General features: G+C 42.3%; 1 protein-coding gene across 1 annotated transcript; it reads left to right on the forward strand.

Annotated features, from left to right (window-relative positions):
- Positions 1 to 2,084: 2,084 nt before the first annotated feature.
- WDR82 (WD repeat domain 82) lies at positions 2,085 to 19,047 on the forward strand. The gene is made up of 9 exons (XM_043885483.1): positions 2,085 to 2,507; positions 6,509 to 6,606; positions 9,301 to 9,367; positions 13,496 to 13,595; positions 14,030 to 14,146; positions 14,392 to 14,547; positions 14,995 to 15,064; positions 15,648 to 15,790; positions 16,803 to 19,047. The coding sequence occupies exons 1-9, from the start codon at positions 2,347 to 2,349 to the stop codon at positions 16,830 to 16,832; spliced, it is 942 nt and encodes a 313-aa protein (XP_043741418.1). The 5' UTR covers positions 2,085 to 2,346; the 3' UTR covers positions 16,833 to 19,047.
- Positions 19,048 to 19,633: the final 586 nt, after the last annotated feature.

Raw genomic sequence — 19,633 nt, forward strand, 5'->3', positions numbered from 1 at the left:
ACAAATTGTAGCCAGAAACTGTTCTTTGTCGGAAGGCAATTGCAGCCCAGACTTCGCCAGGATCTTGCCCTCTTCTCTCAGGGAATAAGTTCTCTTTATGTGTCGGGATCCTGGTTCTCTTGTTTACTTGGGGATTGGACATAGCCCCTGGTTCTTTCCAGAAAACCCCCACTGTCCCAGGGTTTCTGTTTTGTCTTCAACATTGTCCAGCTTCTATCTGCTCTCTGGATACCACATCTTCCTAGTATCAGTGCCTGACATGTTTTGTCTTCCCTCTTCCCTCTTCTTCCTCTTTAGACACCTCAGTTTAGGGAAACAAAATAAATAGACCTCTGTCACCATTGTTGCGCATGTGTGCTAAGTTGCTTCAGTTGTATCTGACTCTGTGTGACCCTATGGACTGTAGGCCCCACCAGGCTCCTCTGTCCCTGGGTACCAGCCCATGGTCTGGAGGTTGGGGATACCTGCCTTACACAAACCATCGCAACAATTCCATTGACTACAAAGAGGGTAATGCAACTATTTTATTAATATATCTTGAGTGTGGTGGTTGTACAAACTGTACAATACTGTACATGGATTCCAAAATTCAAAGAACTATGTATGAAAAAGGCTGTTATTGTACATAAATTATACCTCGATTGAGAACACCAACAAAAACTGGTTTAAGTAACATGAAAATTGTGTAAGATACAAAGCTAAAGCAGGAGAGGGAAATGGCTGCTTCTATAGCTTAGGTGTATATATGAGTAAGAAGGCTATCAAGAGAATTTAAAATTGTGTTTTGCTGGAGAAGGAGATAATTTTCCCTTTAAAACATTTATTTGATATTAATGCTATGGATTTTGGGAGCTATAAATATGTTTAAATAAATATGTTAAAACTTAAAGATGGGTGTTTATAAAATGTATGGAACTGAACGCTTAAAGTTAGTTCATTTTATGCACTTTATATTAAATATCAACTACAAAAGTTTTTAAAATAATTTATTTTTTGGCCATGCTGGGTCTTCGTTGCTGCACAGGCTTTTCTTGAGTTGCAGCAGGCTTGGGTTTCCTTGGTGGCTCAGACGGTAGAGAATCCCTGCAGTGTGGGAGACCTTGCTTCAATCCCTGGGTTGGAAAGATCCCCTGGAGAAGGGCATGGCAACCCACTCCAGTATTCTTGCCTGGAGAATCACCATGGACAAAGGAGCCTGGAGAGCTACAGTCCATGGGGTCGAAAGGAGTTGGACACGACTGAGTGACTAAGCACAGCACTCTTCAGTTGCAGTGCAGGAATTTCTCATCACAGTGGCTTCTCTTGTTTCAGAGCACAGGCTCTAGGGCACTCAGGCCTGAGTAGTTGGGACTCAACAGCTACGGTTCCCAGGCTCTAGAGCACAGGCTCATTAGTTGCGGAGGACCGGCTCTGCCGCTCTGTGGCATGTAACATCCTCCTAAACCAGGGATCGAACCTGTGTCTCCTGCACTAGTAGACGGATTCTTTACTACTGAGCTACCAGGGAAGCCGTACAACGCTTTCAAAGAAGGCTTAAAGAAAAGTTGTGGGTGGTCGTCACAAGAAGCTACAACCAAATGAAAAGAAAATTCATCCACTTAAAATTTATGCAATCTAACGTATAGTACACCTTAATAAAGGAATACAGAAATTGAAATCTGGCTCCGTCTGTTGTGGACCACTGGTCAAAAGCCTCCAGCGATGACTCGCACCCAGAACAGGCCTCCTGGGGCGTAGCCCACCTCCACAGTACCTGCTGTCCCTGGGCCTGCGGCCGGGGCTCCTGCAGGGGGCGCCTGAGTCTCTTAGCGGTGGCGAGCTCGCACACAGGCCTGAGGCTCCGGGTCACCCGGGGCCTTTGAATCCAAGAGGTAAGGACGTGGGAGTCCCCTCCCCTCCCGCCCCCGCAGCAGGTCGGGGAATCGCCTCTTGGGGCCAGCCAGCTACGCCAGTCCCTGCCGGCCGCGCTGACGTCACCGCCCCGCCTCCCCGCCTCGCGCCGCCGTTCCCGCCCCGCCCCTTTTCCCGGCTGGCACCGCGGTGAGGTTCCTCGCCTTCGGCTTCTGCCTGTCGTCCCAAGATGGCGGACACAATGAACCGGCGTCGCGCCGGTTGGCCCTGAGGCGACCGTCAGGAGGAACGGTCGGCAAGGCCCCACAGTCCGGACAGAAAAGTGTTGCTTAAGCAGGAGGAGAAAGAGGAGGAGGCGTCCCGACTGTCGGCCGCTCTCCCGCCCGCCGCCGGCGCGGCGCCCGCCCCGCCCCGGTCGGCCCTTCGGCAGCCCGCCCGTTCTCCGGGCCCCGCCCCGGCCTTGCGCCGCCGCCGCCGCCTCAGGCAGCCGCCGCCATGAAGCTGACCGACAGCGTGCTGCGAAGCTTCCGCGTCGCCAAGGTGTTCCGCGAAAACTCTGACAAGATCAACTGCTTCGACTTCAGCCCCAACGGCGAGACGGTCATCTCGAGCAGCGACGACGACTCCATCGTGCTCTATGACTGCCAGGAGGGCAAGTGAGTGCGGCGGTGGCCTTGGGCCGGGTCTGAGTCCCTCCCGCCCTCCGCGTCGTGGCCCTGCGTTCGCCCCGCGGCCCGCTCTCTGCCCGGGTCCGGCCCCGCGGCCTGTTTTGCACACGCTCCTGCCAGGGCCGCGTCCTCTCCGAAGCCGTCTGGGAGACCGTTTTTTCCTTAATAACGATAGCGATAACAATAACGATGATTTTGTTTTGTCTGCCTTCGGTCTCCTTTCAGAGCGCTTTTCCATCTCTGGGCAAATCCCACCTTGACCTTGACCTTTAAACGCCGGGTCCGCCCACCGCGGCCCCAACTGGTAGCTTTTCCGCTAGTCGGGCTTCGTCCTCGGTGCCCGTCGGCTGTGGCCTCCTTGCAGAACCGCGGAGGCTGCTCGGCTGCCTCATTCAGCAAAGGCAGCTCGCTCTGCTCTCTGCTCGGTGACCTCGATTCAGTCCTGGCCCATCGCCGGTCCCTTGCCCCTCAGCTTCCCGCCGTGTTTCTGCCGGAAGGCCGCGTGGGTTGCAGTTGTTACCTGTCAGGATTTATTTGTTGTGCCTCTTTGGGCCCCTTGTCTTTTCCTTTCTGTTGCAAATCATTCTCTTACTCCCTCAGCCCCGGTTCCTACGTTTACAGTTAACTTTTTAACAGCATCTGAAACTTTTCCTTTTTGCCAGACAGGGACGAACCTGGCCGTCCCATCCCCACCTGAATGTGAACCTCCTAATAGAACAAAGAAAATATCGTATAACATTTTCATGTTTCTTCTTATACATTTTTTTTAAATTACACCATACAGTCCATTAGGACTTAGCACAATTCTGTCTGATCATGACATTTTTAGGTTGTCCCAAGTCCTCTGGAAACCCAACACATCTGTATCTCTGCAGAATCTTAAAAGCACAGCATTTTGCCAATTCCCCCCATTTTTCCTTTGCCTCAGCTCTGCCTCAGACTTGCTTTCTCCATGTCCCTGCTAAATTGTGAGCTCCTTTTTGAATCCTTGGGTTTTTCTTTACCTTCTCCAGCCATTCTTTTTGTCTGTTTTGTTTAAACTGATGTCTTCTACAAACTTTCTTTCAGAACTTGTCTCTTCATTTGTGAATTTGGTTATCTGAGGTAATGGTCTGAACTCTATTGTTCTCCCCAATTTTTTCCTATTTGGGCTGTGAAAATGTATTATGTAACTGTCTTTGGATCTGCCTGCAGTATGTGGGAGAGTGGCCTATAGTGGTGGTCCTGGGGGAAGAGAATTGTTAGCTGGACCAATGCTGAGTGGTGATGTGAGTCAATGTTATTCATTTCTTTCCAAGTCTGGCCACTTGCATTAACGTGGAATAGAGTCACGTATAAAGCTAGGGTGGAGATAGAAGTTGTGGGGTCCTAGAGCTAGAAGAAATTTGAAGCTGACTTGCTTGAAATGCTTAGTGCTTGTGCACAGATTAGAACCTCTCCCTGGAACTTGAGGATGGAGGTGTGTATCTTCATTCGAAGAAAATGAAAATTGTGAAAGCATTTCTTCAAAGTTTGTCTCCAAATATGGCATAATTTCCACCCCTTGGTAGAAATGACATTGACTGAAAGTCCTTCTTGTTAAAAGTAAAATGTTAATTTTATAACATAATTCAGTTCATTCATTCATGTAGCGTTTTTACATAATAACAAGCTTGCAGAAAGTTACACGGCTGTTTCCAAGAACTCCCAGGATCCAATAATTTTGCTCTATTTTCTTTGTCGTTTCTATGTAAATGTTTATTATATTTACATACATATATGTGTATATACATATGTGTATGTATATACAGATACATATATATATGCATTTTTTTCCCTGAACCATTAGATAGTGATATAGAGGTATCAAGCCCCTTTATCCTAAACACTTCAACATGGATATCCTAATCCTAAGCACAAGGACGTTTTCTTATGTAACCAGAGTACAGTTATCCAAATTAGAGAATGTAATATTGACACAGTAGTATACAGCACATTCTTTAAAATATGCTCATATGAATTGTGACCTTGTTTCATGGTGATCTGTGATAAGAGAGTGATCTGATAGACTGGGTTCTAGTTTGGCTTTGTGACTAGATATGTGACATTGGTCAGATCTCTTCTCTAGCCTCAAGGAGTCCATGATCCTAAGTGGTAACGTGAAGAAAAAAATTTGCCACTAGTGTAGGTCAAACCAACACTGGAAGAAAAGTAAGATTTCCTTGGAAAGCACAGTATCTGTATTAGATGGTACTAATGTTGGGAGTTTGAAAATAGCTAAAACAAAATTCTTTGTGCTTAATATTTTCTGTGTTTACTGTTCATTGAAACTTTCTTTATAATGGAGTTCATCCACTGAGTGATTTTGGTGGAGGGGAGAGGTGCACCACAAGACATGTAGGATCTTAGTTCCCCTACCAGGGTTCAAACCCTCGATCCCTGCGTTGGAAATGCACAGTCTTACCCACTGCTGCCAGGGAAGTCCCAAATGATTTTTGTTTGTTTAGTATGAAAGCATACAAAGGATATTACTTGTGGTAGATGATGTGAATTATTCAGAGAGAAGGATTTAATATTTATTCTTACCTAATCACCAGAATCATAGTTTGTACAAAGAAACTTACCACAATATTTGTGAAAAAATGTGCATAGTCCTCTGAAATGGATGCATTAGAATCTAGCTTTCAAACTAGAAAATGATATGAGGTAAAAGATTATGTTAAGCACAAAACCTTAGGTTAGTATTATTGATATATTTGAGACAAATAGGCCATATGTAATTGAAACTGAATATTTCCCTTAGACCATACCCTTTAACATTGGTTCTTCAGGCTGTGTCTTCATTATTGTAGGCTCAGTACTGAGGTAGGTAAGCTTCACTTTCCATTGGTAGACACAAAGTCAACTGTCTTGAGAGTAAGCACATGTTCACATGCACACTCACTCCCTCTTTCTCTCTCTCATTCACTGGTTAACACACAGTAACTACATGGCAGAACCCAGGATGGTGGACTCGACAAGGTAGCATTCAAACTGATCTTTTTTATTAACTCATCTTTTGGGAGACGATGAGAATGGGAAAATTCAGTGCTTTTGGAGTGAGAAATCTTGTTTGTAAATAGGTTTAATGTAGGGAAACCCTTGACGTCAGAAAAATTGAAAGTGCAATTTGACTTCTTAAAGCTCCCTGAGTCATCTGATGGTTTAGCATCTAGGTTTCAAGAGGTTTTTACATTGAGAGGGTGAACCTCTTTTCCATAAATTCTCGGTAAACAGTAGTATAGGATTTATGAAATCCTCCTGTACATAAATGTAGAATATTATGAAGTTTTAGACAAAATATTTTGATGAGTTCAGTTTCAGCTTGATCTTTAAGATGCTGTAGAAGAAGATAATGTTTAAGGAATTTCAACAAATAGACTGATAACCTCAAGCTTAGAAATAAGTGATTTTACATTTAAGTAGAGAGAAGAGGATTAATGACTAGTTTTGATACAGAGAGTTAGGGTTAGTCTTGTAAAAGGCTCAATATGTGCTTTGGAACTATAAGATAGAGAGGATGGAAATATTAGGTTATATTAGGAAAGGCAGTTTTGCACCTGGTTTCAGTTTTGATAAATCGTTTCTTGAAGAAAGCGTCTTTCCAAGTGAATGGCTTAAGTTCTGGCCTCACTGGTGTGACATATTCCCATTTCCCTCTTTCTTGTAAGTTATGGATTGTTTTGTGTGTACTCAGAGCTTACTTGTGAACACTGTAGTAAAGGCCGATTTGAGCTCTCAGATTTACTTCTACTTCCTAACTTTAGCATTTGGTTCAGACTGTTGCACTTGATTGATTCTGTTTATTTCCTCCCTTTTTGTAAGAAATTCTGTTTCTTTTCAGTGTTAGGACTTACCAAGAATCTTCACCCTTCCCACATCATTCAAGTGCTTCTCTTTACATGACGATTTTAGATTTTGGTGTTGGAAGATTTTGATGGTTTTTTTTTCTCTGTCCATTTCCTCGGCAGACCAAAGAGAACCCTGTACAGTAAGAAATATGGCGTGGATCTCATCAGATACACTCATGCAGCAAATACAGTCGTTTACAGCTCTAACAAAATAGACGGTAAGCAAGCTTCTTTTTAGCAAGTTAATGGTCATGATTACCTTTGTTAGGTAAGGTTTATGGAACCTTTGTGACCACTTATGTTTGATTATAGTTATTTTAAGTTTTCCTGTGATGTTTGCTGTGCTAACATCATTATGACTGAAGAGATGCTGGAAGCAAGCCATTAGTACTTCTGAAGGGCTTGAAACTGAGTAAGGAAGTTTTCTAGTTTAGGGTGGGGAGTGGAAATAGGAAGCTACGAATTGTATTTACAGTTTGTGCTTCTTGAAACTTGAAAGAAGACTTTTAGAAGAAATAAAAGGAAAGAACACTTGACACACAGCAAATGTTAAAACAGTGCTGCTTTCCTGTTCAAAATAATACAGATTTGAGAAAAGTTTTCACAGATACTTTCAGGTATGGTAGTTTAGTAGACCTTAGAAGAGTTTTTGTATTGTCCAAACTATTGATGGTCTGTGTCACAAAGGACAATATACTGACCTTAGTTTTCTTTGATTACAGGGACATTTTTGATCTGAATTTTATCCCCTTTTCCATTTATTTATTGAAAGTTTTTGGCCATACCATGTGTGCAACATGTGGGATCTTAGTTCCTTCATCAGGAATCAAACCTGTGTACCCTGCATTGGCAGCGCAGAGTCTTCACCACTGCCACTCCAGTCTTAACCACTGGACTCCCTTTCTTCTTTAAATAAAGTTAATGCCTTTGAAGAATAATAGTTATTTTTAGAATTTAAACTTGTGATTTCTTTCTCTAATAAAGGATCTTTGTTTTTACTGCTTTTCCTCTGTGATAGGTCATTCTCAGTTGACAGGTCATCTTGGAATTGAGGTATAACACTTTCATGTTAGGACTGGGTTTTTTTTTTTTTAATCTCACTGACTTATTGATTCATTTTTAACAGTAAGATTTTTCTAATGTCATTCAACAAGGGTTGCTTAGACTGCTATTTTGGTTATGCCTATCTCAGAGCAGATGGGTAAAAGTTTTTTGTTTCTTTTTTTTTAATGAGACTTCTGTATTTGATTTTTAGTATATTGTTTGTACTTTTCATGCCTTTATTTCAGAGGTGGTTTTCTAAGTAAGCAGTGCAATTGATAATTTTGGACAAGAATATAAAACAGGATTTTGAGGAAATGTATCTCTGTGATCATCTGAATGAATGGTGTTTCTCCTGTTGGGGTGTTTTTCTGGGTGATTAAATGAGAATTCTCCAAATATGGTGCAAGATGAGGCAGATGTGTAGCACTTGCAGCTTTGCTGCTAGGCCTCTGCTGTGAGGACGTTGCCTTTCCTGTTTCGAGCACATCCTGAGGAGTTGCTGCAACGCTTCGTATCCTTTTGCCTGATTCCAGGCTGAGGTAGTAGTTTGTACAGTTTGAGGGTCTATGATACCACCCGGTACAGGAGATAACTGTACAGGCCACTGCCTTGCCGGGAACAGTGCGCCGGCTGCCGAGTGGGGCGGAGACGATGGCGGCGCCCTGCCCACCTCTGGGAGACCAGGTAATGGGGAAGGGGTCTCTTCTGCTCAGGGCCGGTGAGGAGTTCCTCGCAGTAGAACAGTCAGGAATACTTTACAGTTTTCATTCAAGAACTTTGAAGATGTTTTCAGGGAAACTATGTTTAGTTTTGTGCCTTTTTCCCTCTCCCAGGTTAAATTCCCTGTTATTAGTACCCCTGTGAACGAGTGGAAAGAATTTGTGCTCTCAACCTCTTTATTCCTGTATACTGTTTACCTCCAGAATGTTCTTTCTATGCTTTCCTTTTCTGTATTTTGGTCCTATTGCCTATTACATTTTTCAACAATTGTTTCTTATTCCTAGTCTTGTCAGAGGCATGGTACTTTACAGTTCTATTCTTTATGGAACTTCATTCCCTTCCCAGCACCATCGTATTTTGTTTTACTTTTTCAGAAGGAGTGATTTGGTTTTTAAGAGTATTTTTCTTATTTTCTCCAAGCACAGATCTCTGTGATAATTCCTTTCTTTGATACTGTAAAAATCTCACTGCTGTGAACTGTGACTTGGTATAGTTCATGACTTTGATTTTTAAATATCTTGCAGTCTTTTTAATCTAAATTTTCTCATTTCTTTTGGCTACTTTCTAACTCACTTTTCTGTATAAGGGACCATTATAGTTGGTTAATTAGAAAAGGAGTAGAACTTTACTTCTCTTTCCATTTTATTTAATTTTAATGTAAATTGTGTATTCAGTTTACATTCAGATGAGGTGAAGGTTGGGTTGACATGCTGTTGGAGAATGCTGGAGAAAAATATGCCAGAGTCCAGCCTGATCCACAACTCAGTATGGCTGTTTAGTTCTTTGAGCCTGTTTTGTCAGTAGCCATATGTTTTTCTTTAACGTTTGCATTCTGTGGATACTAAAACTGTTGTTTTTTTGGGGGTGGTGGGGCATATTTGTGGGAGAAATTTCATTGTAACTATGCAGAAGCCAAAGATTGGTAACAACAATGATTTTTAAACATAGCTCTGTATGCTTTCAGCTTGAGAACTCTGCCTTTGAGTTATGTGAAATCTCTAGTGCTGTGGAAAAGAGTTATTCACTATTGTTCATTCAGACTTTGCTTGAATTATGGAGAACAATGAATTCTTTTACCTTGTCTTTTCAAGATGAAAATGCAAAGTAAATTATTATTTAAAAATAATAGGATATTTGTCTTCTTTCAGATACTATTCGTTACCTGTCATTGCATGACAACAAATATATCAGGTACTTTCCTGGACATAGCAAAAGGTAAGACACAGGTGTTAAAAAAAAGTAAATAGATTATCCATAGAATAAACTGAGTGGAGAGATTTTATTAGTGAAATGAAGCTAGTTTCTCACTGCTGCTTGGCATATCTCTTAAATCTCTTGTTAACCCTTCCTAAACAGTCAGCTCTAGATTAATCAAGGTTGTAGAGGCAGGGGTAGGACTTCATGGATAAACTGAAACCTCAGTTAAAACATTAATAGGAAAAATGTGGACTAAGGATATTCAGTGGAAACCTATATAGTAAAAATTGCATTTGGCATTTAGAGATCTCAAATATCAGACATCCCTTAATGAAAGGACAGTTTACATGTCTGAGGCTTCCTGTATAGGTGGCCCCCATTTCAGCATGCCCCTCCTTTACATAAACATGTTCCATATGAAGATCTTCATGAGAATGCAAAATTAATAAATAAAATTGTCCTTTGTTACTTTTTGAAAGTTAAGAAACTTGTTTCCTTATTCAGTTTCATAATGCAGGTTGTTTCTCTCTGTCTCTTATCCCAATTCTCCTAGTATATTTCCTCCAGTTTTTCAAGTTTGGGTTGAATGTTATACACAATTTCCCTTGGATGCTATTTTAAACACTGGTACTTTTCTTTGCAAATGTACAGTAATCCAGCATGGAGTGGTTCAGCCCTGATAAGAGGTGGGCGGAGAGCACCCTGTTTACAGTGACACTTCTGATTGGGCTGGGCATTTTCTTTGTTGCTGAACATGAAAGTGAAAGTGAAGTCACTCAGTCCTGTCCGACTCTTTGCGACCCCATGGACTATAGCCTACCAGGCTCCTCCATCCATGGGATTGTCCAGGCAAGAATACTGGATTGGGTTACCATTTCCTTCTCTAGGAGATCCTCCTGACCCAGGATTTGAACCCGGGTCTCCCACATTGTAGGCAGATGCTTTACCGTCTGAGCCACCAGGGAAGCTGAACATAAAAGGTGGCAATTGTTGGTTACTGTGTAGTTCAGACAAAGAATGGCTTGTGACCAGTAGATGTTTTTGTTTGTTAAATTAATGTTCACAAACACATTGTCTGTAATTGAGAGTTGGTGGCAGTTGTTTGAAACTGTCTGGTCTTAACACTTGCCCAGTTTCTTGACCTCCTGATTCTTAATAGATAACTTTGTCCTTCCTTTTGTGCTAAAGTTAAGGCCATCCAGAATGAGTTCTTTTCAACTTCTGTCTTTTCCACCTCAATTCCTCTCTTCCTTAGAAACCTTTCCCTGAGAAAGAAGTAGTTTTTTTCTTCCTTGAGAAAAGCAACCCCTCTCTACTTTCTTCCATCTCCTTTGCTGCCTACAGGCTTCCTTACCTTGAATTTTTTTGTTGAGAATATCACCCACTTTTCACTGTCAGACATAGAAGAAGAACCTGCATATTCCCATCTCTACCTCCTCACATTCATTCACTGTTAATTCTCTCATCCAAGCCAAGCTGTTTACTCCCCTTTCCCTGCTGCCTCCAGGTAAAATACACTGCCTGGGGCTTGTTTTGGCACTCAGGCTCTCAGTAAAACTTTTTCTCCTTTGGCTTTCCATCTTGGTTCTGTTCTTGATATTCTTGGCCTCTCTTTCTCCTGTAACTCTGAAGTAAGCAAGTTTCTACCCTAGCTTTTTTTTCTTCTTGTATTTTCTCAGCTACCTCCATCACTGATTTCATTCACCTCAGATGGCTTCCCAAATCAGTATTTTCAGCCTATGATTTTCAGAGTGGACTTCACACCTACAGGTTTTATACACATCTCTGCAGATGTCTCTGACAAATCTGATACTCCATCCTTCGTTAAATTCCTTGGGCCAGTTCCTCTGTCTGCCTTATGTTTTTTCCATCTGTCTCTTCTAGTTCTCCCAACTCAAAGCCTCTGTTGTCTGTTCACTGCTTTTTCCTTGCCTTCACATTCACTGAGCTGTTAAATCCTATTGATACTACCTAAGTTTAACCTCGTGTGTCACTTTCCTCCATACTTACTCCTTTGCTTCTGTCCTTGCTCAGGTAAATTACTGTCAAATCCTAATCCCCCCACCACTCACTATCCTGCTTCTGCACTCTTTTTTTTTTTTTTTAAACAATTCTAACCACTTCACAGCCTCCCTCAAAAAACCCTGGAGTCAGGTTCTTTTCTGTCTGTCTGACCCATTTTCCCAGTGTTATCTCCTGCCACTCCAGTTGAGGTGAACTCTTATGCTGCTTCCTGAACTGCTTCATGCCTTCTCCTATCTGGCATCTTCCAGAAAGACCACTCCCATTGAAACCCTGTTCAACACAGGTGCAGCTGCTTCCAGAAAGCCTTCTTTGACCCTCTCTTGGAATTGTCTGGTCTAGACAGTTAAGCTTTCTTAGAGTGGAAATCTTGTTCCTCCTTGCATTTCCTGTGCCTCTTAGCAGAGCCATGCGCCAAGGTAGACTTCCTCTGAGCTTCTGACCTGAATACTGGGACATAAAATTACATGTCCGTATGCATTCTCCTCACTCTGTTTTATTACCGCCTCAGCATTCCCAGGAAATATTGGCTTATAGTATCTTTTAAATTTTTAAGTTGATGATCTAGTGCAAATGTTAATTTTGTTATGCTGGAAGATTTGGGGGGTGGGGCGGGGAAAGTACATTTTCTCATTTTCTGTTCGTGGCACACATTTTAATTCTTTCTCATGGAACCAAAACCTCCTGAACCCTTTTCAGTGTCATCTAAAATTTGAACTTCCTCTATTTCTACAGTTAAAAAATCCATTCACAAATGAGTTATGTGACTTGATCACTTTATCTTTTAACTTCAGATTTTTCTTTGTCAAAATGAAACAGTACACCACCACCATTTCCTCTGTAATCTTCAGCTATGACACCCACTCTTTTGTCTATGAAGTGTTTTTTAGCCAAGCCAGAATGTCGAGCTGCTCTTCCATAACACCCAGAAGGAAGCACCATCTGAGTGTCCATTTTCACAAGGGCTTCCTCAAGGAACCCCTGGTTAGGGCTCTGGCATGCTCCAAGAGGCAGGTAAAGCAGAGTCACATGCTGGGTATCATCAGTGCAGAGCATGGCAGAGCAAGAACATGAGCAGAGGGGAAAGAGAGCCCAGATGAGGCCTTGGAAGAAATATTTTACAATGAGTGATTCTTAACAGTATAATCATAAAAGGGGACCCATATCAGAACCATGGCATAGGCTGTTAGCACAGGCCTTTGGCTCTCTAGGTATGGTGCTCAAACTATCAGCCTCACCATCACCTAGGAACATGTTAGAAACATAGATTGTCAGACCTATTGGACCCACATAAATTGAGATATAGTTCAGTACCACAAAATCATGCTTTTAAAGTGTACAATTCAGTGGTTTTTAATATATTCACAGAGTTGGACAGCCATAATCACTGTATAATTCCAGAACACATTCATCACCCCAAACAGAAACCCTGTATCCATTAACACTCCCCATTTCCCGTCTTCTAGCCCCTGGAAGCAACTAATCTACTTTCTGTCTGACCTCTTTTACTTTCATGCATATTTAATATGAATAAGTAATTTCATTTCTTTTTATTGCCAAATAATATTCCTATGTGGTGATAACACATTTTGTTTATCCATTTATTAGATGATGGACCTTTGAGTTGTTTCCACTTTTTAGTAATCATGAATTATGCTATTATGAACACAGATGCGTGGGGATTTTTTTCTTTTTTGACCTGTTTTCCTGTTTCTTGTGTATATACCTAGCAACAGAATATTTACCTTTTGAGAAAGTGTAGAACTTTTTCAAAGCAACTCTACCATTTTACATTCTTACCAGCAGTGTATCAGGATTCCAATTTCTCCACATCCTCACCCACACTTGTTATCTCTTTGATTTTCGCTTTGCTAGTGGGTGTGAAGTGGTATCTCATGATTTGATTTGCATTGGAATCATATATTTTTATGTTGTAGTTTTAAGTTGCTTTTTAAATTATACTAATTAACTTTGGTTATTCCAGATTGCTTGTGTATGCCTGTTTCTTAAAATAACATTTTTAGGAGAACATATATATAGGTAGGCAGATCAAGTGGTTTAGAGTTCATATACAATTTTTGCAGATATTTTGCTTCAACTACTATTTATCTTGATGCATTGCAGGGTGGTGGCCTTGTCCATGTCACCTGTGGATGACACTTTCATCTCTGGGTCTCTTGATAAGACCATTCGGCTCTGGGATCTCCGCTCTCCTAACTGCCAGGTAATGTTGCCTCACAGTTACACTTTAAGTGTTTTCTGTGGTAAGCACTATCATCAGTGCTCTGTCTCACGGAAGAGGGAAAGCAGTATTTCCTTTCTGGGATCCCAGAGTCTTTAAATTTTGGAGAAAATCTTTTCTTTTCCTGCTAGGTGACTGATGATTGAGTTAATGTCTTAATCCAGTGCATATTTATTATGATCCATGCCTTAGTGTTTTAAAGGCAGTTTTCCTGGAGACTCTGAACTATAGGTTTTAGATTTCAGAGATTTGTTTTTATCTGAATTCAGTGTCTGTAAAATTGTACAGTTAGAGTTGATCTGAAATGAATTGCATGGAGACCTATTTTTTTTAAACTTCATTTTAGTTAGTTTTATGTTTGTTTTTGGTAGAATCCTGGGTTCATTAACTTTTTAAAAATTTTTCTTTTTTCTTAGGGTCTCATGCATCTACAGGGCAAGCCTGTTTGTTCTTTTGATCCAGAAGGATTAATTTTTGCCGCAGGTGTCAATTCTGAAATGGTCAAACTATATGATCTTCGCTCTTTTGATAAGGTAAATCTTTGAATCTTTGAAATGTCTTGATACTATGGAAGTTTTGAAGGGTGAGATGACCTTTAAGAGCCTTTTTCTACACTAGAGGAGGTATGTGGTAGATCTTAGAAAGCATCAGAGCAGTACGTAATCCTCTGCTTTCCCTAGTCCCAAAGGAATCTAAAGGGATAGAATGAGATTTGGCTCTGGCAGAAGGAATGATTGATGTGCCTTGGGCCTAAGGCTGCTGTCTTTATCTTTTGCAGGGGCCATTTGCAACATTTAAGATGCAGTATGATCGGACTTGTGAGTGGACAGGACTCAAGTTCAGCAATGATGGCAAGCTCATCCTCATCTCCACCAATGGCAGCTTCATCCGTCTGATCGATGCATTCAAGGGAGTGGTGATGCATACGTTTGGGGTGAGCTGACAACTTTTGAGCTTTTTTTTTCCCCCTCCCAATGTTTTTACCTTTTTTCTGGTCATCGCTTCTGAGAATTATGTTAGCTAGTTGATGGAGACCAGCAGTTGTCCTTTGTTAAAGGCATGGACTGGCATTTTCTTCCTGCACATGACATTATTTTTCTTGGATTCTGAGACATTTACTTCTCACCCAGTGGCTCAAGTTAGGTGTTTAGATATATAATAATTCCTGACTATAAACATTTTCTAGCCCCCTTGAACATGCAGTTGGGAGTGAATTAATTGTGAAGGGTGGTAGCCGAGTTTGGAACCTTGGTAGCACTGTGCATTGAGAAGGAGAGAGTATTTCACAGAAAAGAAGATGTGTATGTGGAGTCAGTGTTTGTAGGCAATTGTTTTTTGTTAATGGCCCTGTAACGAGTATTGTTTTGCTTTTATTTTTTAGGGTTATGCTAACAGCAAGGCTGTCACATTGGAGGCCTCGTTTACTCCAGACTCCCAGTTTATTATGATTGGTAAGCTTTCTTTATCCCCTTTGGGAGTTATTTCTTTGATACTATGCATTATGTTATTTTTGCTGGTTATAACTAACTAAGATACCATTTATTATCCTCTTGATAGAAATTTTCAGATTTCTGTGTAGCACATTATGTCAAAGGTATTGTGTCTTTAAACTATCCTGACTTTGCATTTCTTTGCTGGGAATGGGCGTTAATGATGGTCTTCTCCTGGACCAGCATAGAGTTAAGCCCTACAATCACTGTCTTGCTGATAGTACTGACTTCCTGTTGTAACCTTATGTTGAGTCACTTTAGTATAAATGTTTGTAGGGTGATCATATTTAGCCCCCCCTCTTTTTTTTAAGCCCCCTTTTTAAATGAGAAGACTGAAGTTAGAGGGGAAATGACTTGCCTGAGAATAGAGTCTAGATCAGTTCCTAAAGTGTCTTTTCTTATCTGCCTTTACTCCCTCTCCATTTCTGCTAGTGGCTGGGTCCTGAGGGTTGGCTGCTTTCAAGATGTCAGTCTGTATCTGTTTGCCACTTGTCTTTGTAGTGTGCCTTGAGCTGTTGTTACATGCCTTAATCATTCTCTTCAGGTTCAGAGGATGGCAAGATCCATGTCTGGAATGGAGAGAGTGGTATAAAAGTAGCTGTATTGGATGGCAAACACACAGGCCCCATTACCTGTTTGCAGTTCAACCCCAAGTTCATGACCTTTGCCAGCGCTTGTTCTAACATGGTATGTGAACAACGGGAGATGTCCTCCACATAGGGGCCCTTTTCATTTGGGGTGGGGGTCCTTCAGTGAGCACAGTGAGTTGTTTTAAATAGGCACAGTTACAAGCACCCAAGTTCATGTTTCTCAGCTGGTGGCCTTCTGTTATCTGATCTGTGATTGGGCTGACCTTTCACTTCTACTTTTCTTTCCATGATCTGGGATCACCTCTGAGGTCCTGGGAGATCTTAGGTCAGCTCTGGCTCCTGGTTTTATATCCAGACTACCTGGAGCTATGCCTCATAGTTTTTTGGTTTCTTAAAACTCTTTGAGCCAGCCTTTTGTGGCTGCAAACTTTCAGTTTTTCCATTCCTCTCAGATTATGCTGAGTTCATCAGAAATTCTTAGTTAATCACAGCTCGCCACTTAGAATTTTCTCCAGGCCCCCGTCTCTTCCTGGATAACATAAGCAAAACAAAGTATCAGTGAATCTCAGCCACCTGTTTCTTCTTGGCATCTCCTAAACCTGTCTAGGTATTTGGGGCATGAGGCATTTCATTACTCGCCTACTCAGAATACATTGCTCCGTCTCTTTTTCTTTTTTTTTTTTTCTCTTTTTCTTTTTAACTAAGAAAACTGTCAAAAAAAAAAAAAAAATGTAGCAGAGCAGTCCAGTCCAACCTCTCATTATTTACAGCTCCTGAATGAGAGGGCCTGCCTAAGGTCACTTGTAGGTTAACAGTGAAGCCAGATACCCACCTCCTGGAGAGCACTTTTTTTTTTTTAAAACACTGGACCTCTGTGATGGAACTTAGTGTTGGAGGGAAAAAGAACTAGCTTACTTTCACATAGATTGGGGAGTGATTCTCTGTTTATAGATTGCCAGTCAGTTCGTCAGGAGGGAGGGCCATCAGCCATAGCTGCTTCAACTTTAGGGTTGGGCACCTTGATGGTGGGGGAGGGGTGAGAAAACCCTTCAGCAATGAGGAGAGAAGCTTGGTTTCTTAGAGTTGACTCGTGTTCTTCTTTCATCCAGGCCTTCTGGTTGCCCACCATTGATGACTGACCTGCACGGTGCTTGGCTGTTTTCTGTACAGCGAGGGTGGCAAGTAGGAGAAACTCAGAGGGGACTAAGATAATAGTGGGATTGGATCATTTGACTGGGCTGGAGAGCATCCTTCCACATGGCCTTCCCAAGAATGTGCTGTACATCTGCTCAAAAGAAAAGTTACTTTGCTGAACTTCTTCAAAAGGACTCTTGGTGTGGCCGACTCAATCGGGACTCAGACTTGCCAGCTGTCACTGCACCGAGCTCCTCCAGAGGAGTGACCAGACTTGTGATGAGGGTATAGTGGGGCCCTCGAGACGCCTTCAGTTTTGAATGTATTTGCTGCTGAGGAGTCGGTGAAGTTGTTTATTCTGCACATCCCTTCTCCCACCCCCACAAATGCATGGGAAGCCACAGTTCTGATTTTGAGATGCTAGGGCAGCTTAGTGCCCCTTGCCCTCCCCCTGCATGTCTTGTTACTGGGTCTCCCTGTGTTATTGTGGCATTCTCCACAACTGTTGCATTACTTAGGTGCCAAACATTTACAGAAGTAAGTCTCCATGTATTTTAGGGTCAGAAAGGGACAGATACAGAAGGACCTTGCTTTCCAGAAGTCTTGCAAGTTAGTCATGTGAAGGTGGGTGACCTGACCATGCCCCAGGCTCTGGGTGGGCAAAGGGTCAAGAACCTGAAAGGGAGGGAGGAGTGGTAGCAGGTGAATTCCTAGGGCTGGGAGGTCTAGCAGCAGCTTGGTGTGGTCCCGTCATCAAGACAAACCCGCAGTCCTTCTGGGTGCCTGCCAAGTTTGATTGTGTATGAAAGCAAGGTGGGCGTCTGTTTTTGTACATGAGCTCCATCACACGTTCCTGTGGGCCAGTATTGTGGAGTGAGTCCGAGTTGTTTACACTGATGCCTTCCCTGCCCACCACAAGTTGTGTACATAGTCTCCAGATGATCCTGCCCCTTCCCCAGCTCCCAGCACGGGGCTGGCCTAGGCCTGTGTTATATGTTATATTTAGCCTTTTTATATATGACTTGGGATTCTGTTGTTTGTATTTTAGCACAGTGTGTGTACGCCTTCATTTAAATATATCATGTGTGCATACATATATACATATATGTGTGTGTGCACATATATATATATATATATATATATATATATATATTTTAAAAGTATCAAAGAGTTCAGCTGAAGGAGATGGAGTCCCACGCCCCCAGAGAAAGACTGCATCCTTGCTAATAGTGTTTGCCACAAGTGTTAGTGAGTCTTCCCTATTACCTTTTTCCCTTCGGGAGACTAAACAAAAGCAAAGCTTTTGAGTGTTTGCTGTCCCCATGGCAGCTAAGTGAGGGTCTTGGAATGACTGCCTTGTGTTCCTCAAGTTGCACTTTGGGGCCTTCTCTGCAGTATTAGCCCCTTTTTTGCCCAGTGATGCTCTGTCTGCGCCTATATGTGTGTGACAGTCACTTTTGCATGCCTTCTGTGTCTGGCTTCTAGCATTTGGGGACAGGATGCTGGAACCAGAGCATTTTCAGCTTGTCTGAGGCTTCTTTGCCAATTACAGGTCACTCCTGTTTACCTGGTATGTCTGCTTTCTTGCTTCTTTTCCTTGCCTTGTCTTGGGGAGGATTCCTGATCGGGGTTGAGACGAGCTGCAGATAGCTCATTACCTTTTCCCCTGCATGGCCTTCTTAGAGCAGGACTAGTGGCATATTATTTCACCAAGTTCCCAGACATACAAGCGAGTAACACATTCCCTGCAGACCCAGAAACAGGCCCAACAAGGTTATGTTTGACTTGCCCAAGAGTACCTATCTGCTGGTGGGGAAAGCAAGCCATTACTCTCACCACTCAGCAGCAAGAATAGGCTGCGAACTGCTAGCATTTACTGTTTTGTTTTCTTTTGCTTTTTTAGCAGTTACTTTTTGGTTTGTTCCTCAAATTTAAGGGCAAGGGGCATACATCTTTGCCAGACATAGACTGGAATCTATAGTTTCTGCAGTGCCACACTTTTTATAAAGCTCTGCATTCTCAGAGTGGAGAGACTTTTAGAAACCAAGTGATCTGAACTATTAACTGCCCACCTCTGGCTTTCCAGGGTAGAAGATTCATGGTAAGAATAACTGTTCAGAGAGAGTACTTGGAACTGTAGGTTAACAAGAAGGCCTGCGTAAGTGACATCATCTGTACCCAGAGCAGCCACCACACATGACTTGTCTATCTGCAGGAAAATGATTTGTATTGAGTTCCTGTTGTGTCCGAAGCAGAGGCAGCAGGTCCTTTGAAAATAGGCACTGCACTGCTTCTGTTTATGGGGACCTGTGGCTGCAGAGCCAGCTCCTGAGTTGGGAAGGAAAGGGAAAGATGCAGCTGGAAGTGACTGAAGATGATGCGGTGGTGGAAATAAGGCAGAATTAAGGGAGGAGTGTCTGTGGGTCAGAGACGCTGAGGAGCACCAGGGCTGCTAAGACCCCTTCGGTGGGAGCTGAGGTGCTTAAGTGCTCCCGGGGGTGGGGGCACACCAGGCTCTCAAGAGTCAGAGCCAAAGCCACTGATTGATACGTGACAGTGACACTGCACTGCTCAACCACCAGCTAGTGGGGTGTAATGCTTATTAAGAAAAATCTGAATCAGTTTACCACCCAAATGTTACCACTGCTAATCTTTTGGTGTTAAGTGTTCCTCTAGACATTTCTGTGCATATAGATTTTTGGTGTGTTTACATAGTTGTTATTCTACTGTATATACAATTTTATGTCCTTTTTGTACTTAACATATAAACGTTTTTTTCCATGTTATCTGTCTTAAACAGAATTTT

This window comes from Cervus elaphus, chromosome 24, assembly GCF_910594005.1.
Source record: "Cervus elaphus chromosome 24, mCerEla1.1, whole genome shotgun sequence".
In the NCBI taxonomy this organism is placed as follows: domain Eukaryota; kingdom Metazoa; phylum Chordata; class Mammalia; order Artiodactyla; family Cervidae; genus Cervus; species Cervus elaphus.

What these genes read in the sequence shown, in the direction of transcription:
- WDR82 (XM_043885483.1), top strand. Translation starts at nt 2,347, where the DNA reads ATGAAGCTGACCGACAGCGTGCTGCGAAGCTTCCGCGTCGCCAAGGTG. An exon ending in TCCGCTCTCCTAACTGCCAG is followed by an intron (nt 13,596 to 14,029) that starts GTAATGTTGCCT and finishes CTTTTTTCTTAG; the next exon opens with GGTCTCATGCATCTACAGGG. An exon ending in CCAGCGCTTGTTCTAACATG is followed by an intron (nt 15,791 to 16,802) that starts GTATGTGAACAA and finishes TCTTTCATCCAG; the next exon opens with GCCTTCTGGTTGCCCACCAT.